An 11,789-nucleotide genomic window follows, 5' to 3' on the forward strand; every position below is an offset into this window, starting at 1 on the left:
GTGTGTGTGTGTAAGACATGCTTATAACATACATATGTAAGATACATATACAATATACTAAGTACATACATAGACATTGCACAAATATATTTAGATACAACACACACTCACACACAGTAAATATTCTTGTATACACACACACACACACACACACGTACATACGTATGCACATATATGCACACACACACACATACCCAAACAAAAATACGCATACATATATACATGCATATATTTACACACACAATCAACAGATTGTGTGTGTGTGTTTGTATAATATATATTGTGAAAAATCTCCAATATCTGCTTTGGCATTGTTTCTACAGCTGAATGCCCTTCCTAACGTCATCCACTTTGCAGGGTACACTGGGTGCATTTTACATGGTATCAGCATTAGTGAGTTGATCAAGTAACTTTTGAGTGGGGTGTAGTATTGAGGTGGCTTTATGCCAGGCGATGAGGTGTTAAAGTACGAAGGAGGAGGGGGACAGGAACAGGTGTCTTGCAGGGAAGATACAGGGGGTACCCCAATTGTAAAAGGAGGGTGGGGGTAAGGGTGTATCTGTGCATATGAACAAAGGGAAGTGGCATGGGTGGCTAAGCTAAGTTCATCTGAGTATTAGATAGATAGGAGATGCAGTGAGTGGTGAACATGGGTGGTGGCAAGGTCAATTGCGAATATCTGTTGGAGGGGAAAGTGGATGAAGTTTGTGGTGGCAGCAAGATGTTAAGTGTATATATGTAGTACATGATATACAGTAGAATATATCATGTACATTACATAATACATATAACATATGTAAAACATAATATGCATATACAGAAAACACAGTGTGGGTATATACCATGACATTATACATGTACACAATATGTAACATATACATATGCAGTATATAATGTATATAACAAATACATACACACATACATACATAATATAACGTATAAAATGCATAAGAGTATATATACCAAAAGGTATACACCTTAGTTAAGGCATATGGTACATATCACACACAAGGTACATATACTATACATACGATATGTAAGGTATATTATATAAAATACGTTACGTATATTATACAACATATGTACAATATGTATGTGTGTATGTATATGATATAAATATGAATTTTAATATATACAATGTATATGTATACACAAAAGCGAATGTATACACTATATACACAATATATAATGTACATAATATGTATATATATCTAGTATATATATATATATATATATATAATATAAATTGATAGATATTACATATATTTAACATTCATAATATACAGATATATACACATGAAATCTACTGCATAATACTTATCACAATGACAGTGTGCATATGTACTTACCCTTGTAACACTTTGAGCAGAGCCCAAGGGTTTTGGGAGACCTGAAAAATATTGTATAATGTCGTTTGTCTATGATCCTTATAAGTATTTTAAGAATAAAAATGTAAACAAAAACACTAAAAAAAAAAAATCAAACCAATTATCGAGTAATATATTTATTTCACTATATTATCAATGTAATTTATTATAATATTTAAAAAAAAAACTAAGTCTACAATTAAAGAAATTAGAAATACTGGAAGTGCGTTCTTGTGGTCAAAGAAAGGAGAAAAATTATTTGAAAGCATGAACGAGAGGTTAATATCAGCAGACAATGATAGCAAAGAATAGCAATACTACTAGCAGTAGTAGTAGTGGGGGTAGCTGAAATAACTAATAAGGACTTGTCTCTCATAATACTAATTAGTGCAGCAACAGTATAGAGGAGAAACACTAATGACCATTTCTGTCACACGTAAAAGTCAATCAGTTCTTATAGGCGTTTCTATAATGCTTGTACATTACATTTCACAGGAACATTAGCGACGTCAGTCGAAAGAGGAAACGGTTCCCAGCCAAGAATCGAAACTAAGTCCCTATCTGTTGAATTAAGTGCATCTCCACACAAGCACAGAGATCACAAACCTATAGAAGTGATTGCGACTGTGACATCTATAGTATACTTATTACTATTATTCATTTTCTACTACTGCTGCTACTACCACAATAGAGAGGCGAGCTTCTGGGGAAGGGGAATCTACGACCTGGTTTACTTTTGTTTCTTTACTAATGCTATTCATCCCTCACTCATAAATCTTGGGTTTTTTTACCTTTCAAAAAGGATCATCACCGTCTCCATCACCTAGCTGTATTCAAGATTTTCAAATATTCTGTAGTCAATACACACACATGTGTGTGTGTGTGTGTGTGTGTGTGTGCATTCCATAGAAGATTAGTTGTGAATGTAAGACAATGGCATCAAAGAAGGTCAGGTAAATGACTTTTCCCACAGAATCACCAAGTTCTATGAAAGACAATATCAACTGGCCTAGCTGTCAATGCTACTAAACGAAACGTTTGGTTGGGTACATCCAAGCAGTTAACTATCATATTTAAGGATGGTTAGAAGGATGGAGTCATTGTAGTGTTGAATCACAAGTTTAACTAGAGACTACAATGTCCAAAGACTGGAATAGGAGTCGAGATTAAAACTTCCATCCACCTACTGTGTGTTAGTAGGGAGGAAAAACAGGTTGGTTGGGGGGAGAGAAACAGTAGTATGAACTAGTATTTTTCAAAAAGTATATAAAAACTAGTGAGAGCCACTCCATTTATCTTAAAATTTACTGTTAGGATAGAGAAAGGCTAACATAATTGCATCAAAAACGAGATAAAATTTTGTAGAATCATTAGAGAAAAAATGTTGGAATGATTTTCTGATTGTATCAGACATCTAAGGTATATCCAAGAATATTGGAATCCAACTACTCATTGCGAGATAGAATTTGATAAACATTATATATATATATATATATATATATATATATATATATATATATATATATATATAATATACACACATATATATATAATATACACACACACGGCATATATATTTGTGTACATCTGTGTGTGTGTATTACCCACAGATATCTGCGGTTTGGTATACTGACCAAAACCTGACGACCTGCTTGGTTTAACCCTAAATAAATTTCCTCCAAAAAAGGAGTCAGCCAGAATAGTCACCACATTAACTGCAGGCTTCCCAAATCCATAATAATCAAGGATCCTGAAGAACTTTTCATTATCATTTAAAAATATGTAACACTATAGCTATTGCTGAATAATTTTGTTGTTATCCCATATTCATTTCATGCTCACAGTATCCAAAAAGTTCTGGTCGTTTGCATTTTCATAACCATTGCACAATTTACAATTGCTTATTTTGCTGTTTTCTAAGACCAGACATTTGCCATGCATGGTTATAATATAATGGTTTCAAATTTTGGCACAAGGCCAGCAAGTTCGGGGGAAGGGGTACGTCGATTATATCGACTCCAGTGTTCAACTGGTACGTATTTTTATCAACCCCGAAAGAATGAAAGGCAAAGTCTACCTCGACGGAATTTGAACTCAGAACGTAAAGACAAACGAAATACCACTAAGCATTTTGCCTAGAATGCTAACGATTCTGCTAGCACGCCACTTAATAATAATGTCTTGTTTTCGTGAGTTTAATTTCTATTCCTTAACAGATTTGGATTTCCCCCCCTTCGATTGTTTATTTCTTTCTCTCGCACGCACACATACACACACGCATGTGTATGAAATTGTTTTCCTTATACAAAGAATTTTGAATTATTATTGTTATATGGACTGTTAGATATGTAATTCGTCTGACGTTCCGTGTGTCATCCGAGGGAAACACAACAATTATATCCCTCATTACACTAATTAGCATACAACTATTAAAATTATTTTTCAAGATACACGGGTCATTGTCTTTCATGTGTCTATCAGGGAATCAGAAAACTGAATAACTGCAAGATAATCCAAGTATATGACACTCAGCTGACCATAACTATTAACAATGAAAAGGAATAAAATGCTTTAAAAACTAGACAATAATGTCTACCAAATCAATGTATTCTCCAATACATCGCACATTTTCTCTCTTCCTTTGTCACTACCAATACCCTAACCCTCTTCGACACGGGAGAATTTACTTTTTTCTATTTCTAAACACTTGTATCACTACACGACTTCAACATGAAAATAACGGCTCAATATTTTCACCTCGAAGTTCTTTTTTTGTAACCCTTTCATTAGATCATTAAATAGCAACTACCAGAGTTTGGTTTCAAAAACCCTTAAAAAAAGCACAAAAGTCAATGTCGTACACATATCCACCATAAATTTGGGGTATCTACAAGACAGAGACAGCAAAAATTCTTATATACAAATTGCATATGTAAGCAATACACTCCTATTTCACTATAATATATATATATATATATATATATATATATATATATATATATATATACACAGACCTTCCATACATATATAACTGACTCATATATATTTTACTATTGTGGTTATAAAGACACGATTATTAATGTGTATACACATATATATTTATCATAAATATGTATATGGCCTCCACTGTTTAAATCTAGCGTTTTTATTTTTAGTTGTATATTTTCTATTTATCCTACATTTTCAATGCCCATCTCCAACAGGTGACGACAAATCATTTTAGGTGTGGTTCACTCAGATGTACGGACGAACTCACACAAATAAATTTCTTTAGAAATTACATTTGTGAGGATTCAGTGTCACAGAGCTAAGTATGTTTTTGTGTAACTTCGTTCTCTTTGGCAACCAAAATTAAACCACACAATCGTCTTTGACATCTTTCAATGTGATATACCACCCAGTTTCTATTCTATAAAGAAGTTCCCAAACAACAAAATGGTTAGATATTGGAATAATTAGTTCAGTTCCAATATAAACCAACCATAGATCTTCCTCTTAAATCAGGGCAAATGCACAGAAGACATTCACTCATCGGCTCAATGGTCTGAAAGACACCCCCCCCATATGTAAATATCCTCCCACCACAGATCTATATAGCCATGTCTATTATATAAACGATTTCGTCTTTAGAAGAAAGACATTTTAATTCATTATGAGTAAAATATTATTAGCATCCATAAAGGAAGAGTGACATAAGAGGCCATCAGGAGCAGCTAGCATGGCAAATATAAGGCGAGTAAGGTGAATACCTTGCTTTGTTTTGCTTTTCTTATTTAAAATACAAGAAAAGAAAAATAGGACATGTCTCAGTCACATACACACACAATAGAAACTTTATTGCGGAAATTAAAATGTCTTGTTATTGATAGAGGAGTGAGAAGGAGGAAGAGACAACCCGACACTAAAGAGCGAATCCAAGAAAGATAAAAACAGCAAAATTAAACATGTGAGAGATGGTGGGGGGGAGACAGAGGTCCACCCTTTTTCGCTTATGTATGTGTGTGTATATATATATATATATATATATATATATATATATATATATATCACTGTCACACATATACGTATATATAAAATATCCCCTACTGATCGTTCGTATCAGCTCCTCCCTTCTTGATCGCTCTAATTAGGTTAACTTACAGAAACTAGAAGAATAATAACGTGAAACATGGAACGAAAGAAAAATATAACTAAATATAAAAAAAGAAACAGAAAATAAATGAAATAAACACAAAACCATGACAGAACAAAGCAATGGTGTCTTACCCCCAAAATCCACAAGGGCATCTAGGCGGTTCACTGCTGCTCGATTCTTCCATCAAAAATTATTATTATTAATTTTGTTTCTAGAAAAAAAAAAATTCCGCAGCTAAATTGGGGTGGACGGAAATATATATATATATATATTGTGTGTATGTATGGCTTGCGTTGGTCGGATGGAGTTAACCCAGTGTAACGGTGGTGGTGCGCTACTGTAGTGCTGCCGTGCAACAGCTTCCGCCTCTCTCACATTACTTTCTAACTCCTTTCTCTTTCATAGTCCATGTCTTCTATTTCTATATCACTTTATGTCGTTCCCTGTTTCTGTTTTTATCTGTCTCCCTCACTTCATCCGCCTCACATCCGCACTGAAAACGAGGCTTTGGTGTGACTTCCGGGTCAATGCTACCTAAACGGAAACAGAAAGTTGACGTAAAAAGGAAAAAAAGGTAACAGTAACGTGATACAGAGAGAGAGAGAGAGAAAGACGGTTGGCAAAATAAAGAAATAAATAAACTCAAATTTATTACCAAGAAAAAGTGTGTGTATATATATACACACACACACATATATACAAACATACATATATATATAAACTTTCAAAAGAAGGAAGACGAAAGAGATGCAGGAACTGAAGTGAAAAGACAAAAAGTGCCGAAGAGTTAGGCGAAGTTACTGAACTAATATAAACACTTAACGAGTATTCATAACCTTTAGAGTCCCGTCATACTAAAAACTGATTTATATTTTATTTTTAACCTTTGATACATATACATATATATCCCATCTCTCCTCTTCATATATAAACCTATTTCGATAAAAAAAAATTAATCTAAACACAGGCACAAACACTATTATTATATTTCGAATCCAGTCATATCGCCTTCGCCTTTCGTCCTTTTGGGAATTGATAAAAATGATACTGTAATCCACTGAGTTCGATATAATCGACTTTTTCTTCCCCTTATGTGCTGACTAGTTCTATACGATATTACAGATCCGTCATGCATAAATTTAAACTTTAACCTTTAACGAATTTTTCAGAATAAAAATCTGCAAACTAAGAATTGTTCGGGAAAAAATCTCTGTATGGGTATATACACACACCAGATTTTATACATCAATGTACACAGATTTCTTTATTATATACAAGTATTAATTTTTTAATTGTCTACACACGGGTCATGTTTGGACATTACGAAGTAGAAACATTTTATATGTCACAAATCAATTTGCAGACAATTTTCAAAATTTACCTCCTAAATTTTATTGCTTATGACAATAGCTTTGTTCTTAATATGTACAGTCATCAAAAATAAATCTAAACCGATATATTTAATGTATTTTCAAATCAGAAAATCAAATTGTACTTATTATTTTCTCTATTTCATTCTCCAAGTTAGGATTTCATAAGTTATGATTTAAAACACTTTGTATTCATTGAGTAAATTAAAGAGATTACGGTAAATGAAAACGAAAAAAATTCTGTTCACCACTGAGCGAATAATCAGTCTTCTTTCCTTTACAAGCAATAATTATACAAATTATGGAGCTAAAATGGCTGAATTATTACCAGGATTGGATTTTATTGATTGCTTTCTGAATTTATCTGACCGTCACATATACTAGCAAAAGGTGTTTATTGTTAATAAAGAATTTTTTGATGTGTGTTTTATAACTATATAATGTTACCTACACATATCTTCCAGTACAGTTCATTATCTAGTAGCAACAGCACTTAGTAGATACCCCTACTAACAATTTAAACCCAGCCAAATGTCAGTTTAAACTACATTCCTTTTGTGCTAGTGATGCCTTTTTGTTCCCTTGAGTGAGTGATTAAGCAATGGAAGTAGAATCGCTACAGCTTGTAATCAATACAGGATCATAGAAATTTATTGTCGCTATTTATTTATTTAATAGTAAACAGCTGTGAGACATTCAAAATGGTAAAACTGCGCTGAAATTTCATGTAATTCTTGTTAAATACTAATTTGGAGCCTTAAACTTTTATTTATATAGACATGTTTAATATGTGAGTTTATGAGCACCCGTTCTATGATTATAGATATGTATACATAAATGCACATATATGTAATATACACACGTGTGCGTGTACTATATATATATATATATATATATATATATAGTACACGCACACGTGTGTGTGTATTACACATATATATAACATTTGTGTATATACATTGATTTGTCTGCCAATACATTCATAAGTAGAAGCGACAGTAATTTTCTACATGTAAATATAATTCACCGTGATTAGGGTGGGGAAAGGGATGAGAGCCGGTAAGAGGCAGTATTTTTCTTGAATTCTTTATTTATTAAATGGCAAAATGTTTTCCGACCATTCTCAGAATATAATAATGGCATGAGGGCAGCAATTTTGAGGGGAAGGGATTTGTTGCTACCATCGATCATATTGACTGGTGCTATATTTTATCAGAGGTGAAAGCCAAAGTTTTGACGTCGGCGAGATTTGAACTCAGAACACAAGAGTTGGAACAAAAATCCGCAAGGCCGACGCTCTAACAACTTCGCCAGCTTGTCTGGAACATTTTTGCGGTTTATGAACAAAATTTGAAAGTGGAAACTATTATATACAATCAGCATTGAAATTTAAAAAAAAAAAAAATTCACAATTGTAATCGCAGTATTTTTCTCTATATATACCTCTCAAATTGATTTTTGAAAAAAGGTTTTTCTCTTGAAACAAAATTGATGGGGAAGGGACTGGGGGGGGGGGCATATAATTTCCGTTGGTTGAAAACAGGAATTCGAAGAATTGTTTGAAAAAAAAAAAAAGACTGGGATGTGGAGTACAAATTCGACACTTCCTCTGTTATAAGATATAACCTTATCCACAAACCTTCGGTTTTGTTTACAAAATCTAATACACCTCAATGATTAGAAAAAAATATTTTCCAAAGTATGTTTAAGTTTTGTTCTGAATACGACTAAAATAGAACAACGAAGAGACATTTTTATAATTTAGGATGTTAATATTTGAGCTTTTTGAAACTCAATCAGACTATTGTTAAAAGTCAATTTATCGGAAATAAAATCTTTCCCGGTTATAAATTAACTGGTTCCTTTCGGGGTTTTGTTCACGAATCTTAAGGTTTACTTCTGTCAGTTTGCTATTTCCCTCAGTCTGAGCGGTGTCTAAATTTAGTTGAATATATATATATATATATATATATATATATATATATATATATATATACACACACACACTATATATACATATGAACACTGTGTATACATAAGTACATTTATATACACATAAACATGATATATGTATAATATTTATAGATTATATTACATATATGTATATATTTATACATTGTGTTTATATATATATATATATCTCGGAAAAGCGGAAAATAAAAATAAGTAAAATCGTGTTTTCACACGTCTTATAGTAATGTTCACCGAGGGTTAATAAAGATCCAAGTCCCAGGTTGATCGTTAGGTCTCCGATTCTCTTTTTTTTTTCTTTCTTTCTTGCTCTCCCTAACAACACCTCTTATCTTCTATCTGGCTGCTTTGCGTGATGGTGAGTATATTATGTTTGGGGTCCCCGTCTTTACGTTCCGTGTTTATCACCGTGATGCTGGTGAAGATGATGATGATGATGGTGATGATGACGGTGATGACGATACCGACGATGAAAATTACAATAGTAACAATAAAGGAAGAGGAGGACAGTAATAGTAGTAGTAGTAGTAGTAGTAAGAAGAAGAAGAAGAAAAAGACAATAATAGTCGTAGTAGTATAACAATCGGTAACAGCAGCAGCAGTGGGGGGTAGCGGTAAGAGTAAATAAGAATGTGGTGAAAGCCTTCGACAATAGACCACGTGACTAGCAACTGGAAAACGTCATAAGTGCAATAAAATGTAGCTGGCTGGCTGGCTGGTTGACTCGTCAGTTGTGTTTGCTTTTATCATTATCCTTGTTTACTTGTTATTGTTGTGCTGTTTTCTTTTTATTCATTTTCAATTATTTGTTGATTTGATTATTTATTCGTTCCATTGTCGGCGACTGCCACCACCTCTTCCTCCACCACAGCTATTTCTACAGTCAGAACTAGGTCGAAACTTGTAATTTTTATTTATGTTCTCACTTTTTCTGCATACCACCTTTTCGTTCTCTTCTCTTTCTCTTTTACTCTTTCTCTCTATATATATATACCTGTCTGTCTGTCTCTCTTTTCTCTGGCCTGTTGAACTCTCTCTCTCCTGACCTTATTTTCTTCATTCACAATCTTTTCACATTTACACACTTGTATTCACACACACACACACACACACACACATAAATTATAGGGTAGCAAAAAATTTTTAGAAATTTTATTTAAATGAATTATATATATATATATATATATATATACATGTTTTCTCTTTTACAAATCCAGAAACGTGAACGTTTTTCTGTTATTTTATGAGTATATTTTTAAGAAATATTTTTCTTATATAGGTGCAGGAGTGGCTGTGTGGTAAGTAGCTTGCTTACCAACCGCAAGGTCCCTGGTTCAATCCCTCTGTGTAGCACCTTGGGCAAATGTCTTCTACTATAGCCACGGGCCGACCAAAGCATTGTGAGTGGATTTGGTAGATGGAAGCTGTATATATATGTCTTTGTTGTGTGTCTGTGTTTGTCGCCCAACATCGCTTGACAACCGATGCTGGTGTGTTTACGTCCGCGTAACTTAACGGTTCGGCAAAAGAGCCGATAGAATAAGTGTTAGGCTTCCAAAGAATAAGCTGTGGAGTTGATTTGCTCAACTAAAGGCGGTTCTCCAGCATGGCCGCAGTCAAATGACTGAAACAAGTAAAAGAGTGAGTGTTTATTGAATTTGTGTTTTCATTTAAATATAAATCCTGTTTATATATATATAAATGTTGCTTTTGCATCTTTCTTACATTATGAATGTATATACGTATTTGTGTAATATCTATCTATCTATATGTATAAGCCTCAGACGGCAATTAATAGATCAATTAATAACAGGTCATTCGACTCCAATGTATAACACAAAGTTCATACTTTGTTCGACGACTGATTCATTAAGATAAACATTACTAAATGTGAAATTTACATAATTTGGTCAATTATCACAATTATGACATTATAAATTTAGTTATGTTTATCACAATGAAACTGCAGTTGAGCACAAAACTCGAACTATTATGCATGTATTGATATATTGCATTTCTTTTGCAAGATTCTTGAAGTGAAACTGTTAAAATGGGCTTGTCATTATGGATGGTCATTATGCCAATAAAATTGTTCATCATGTTCCTTAGTAAATTAATTTAGTCTCTAAAAGAACATAAACAGTTTGATTTGGAATGGAATATTCTATCTATGTCCTTTCCTTATGATAAAGGTAAATCTTTTTGTTCGCTCTGTAACGATGAACTATATTTCATCCTGTTTTCAGAGAATCCTCTTGTAAGCATGTTTAAAGAACGCATTTATCGTTGCAAACATTGGCAAAAACATACCTTTAGTTCCTATAAGTGATTTATACCAGTCTATAAAATTCGATCTTTAACATTGCACTTCCACTAGATATATCTAATTCCATGCCTTTAATCTTTATTCCTATTCACCTATCGCACTATATTTCTCCACTTTTAGTTTTCTGCTAATTTCTTTCTTCCTCTTTCTATAAATTACCTTTGACATTATATCTATTAACGGTCTTTTTAAAAAATAACTTATCAGCGTTCCCTTCATCATATATGCAGTAATCGTATTCATTAAAATGTCTTATTGATGCGTTTTGTTTCTCTTTTTTCCCCTGATGAGAAGATTGCATTGTTTTACATCATTTTATTCCTTCTGGAATAATACCAATGTTTTCTTTGAAACATATGTCAGAAGTATAAAGATTTGAATAACACCTGTGTTTAACTCCATCTATTTATTTATCTATGTTATACAAAAACACTTTACCAAAATTCTACCTTTATAAGTACGCTGTTACATTCTTGGTACTTATGTGTATTTCTGCTACCTCTTACTCTCTCTTTTACTTGTTTCAGTCATTTGACTGCGGCCATGCTGGAGCACCGCCTTTAGTCGAGAAAATCGACCCCAGTACTTATTCTATCAGTCTCTTTGCCAAACCGCTAAGT

At 33.1% G+C, this 11,789-nt stretch overlaps 1 protein-coding gene across 3 annotated transcripts in view; it reads right to left on the minus strand.

Annotated features, from left to right (window-relative positions):
• LOC106880241 (uncharacterized) overlaps positions 1-9,425 on the minus strand; it is a 57,993-nt gene extending 48,568 nt beyond the window's left edge. Inside the window, exons 1-3 of one of the 3 annotated variants that reach the window (XM_052971703.2) lie at positions 9,078-9,425; positions 5,634-6,032; positions 1,350-1,390 (exon numbers count right to left, since the gene is read on the minus strand). In XM_052971703.2, the coding sequence (XP_052827663.1) occupies positions 1,350-1,390; positions 5,634-5,686 (94 nt within the window). In that variant the 5' untranslated portion in view covers positions 5,687-6,032; positions 9,078-9,425. Of the gene's footprint in view, positions 1-1,349; positions 1,391-5,633; positions 6,037-9,077 lie in introns of all 3 variants that reach the window. The other 2 variants (XM_052971701.2, XM_052971704.2) reach the window with 2 other exon arrangements.
• Positions 9,426-11,789: the final 2,364 nt, after the last annotated feature.

Source organism: Octopus bimaculoides, chromosome 11 (genome assembly GCF_046866305.1).
Source record: "Octopus bimaculoides isolate indiv1 chromosome 11, ASM4686630v1, whole genome shotgun sequence".
NCBI classification, from domain to species: domain Eukaryota; kingdom Metazoa; phylum Mollusca; class Cephalopoda; order Octopoda; family Octopodidae; genus Octopus; species Octopus bimaculoides.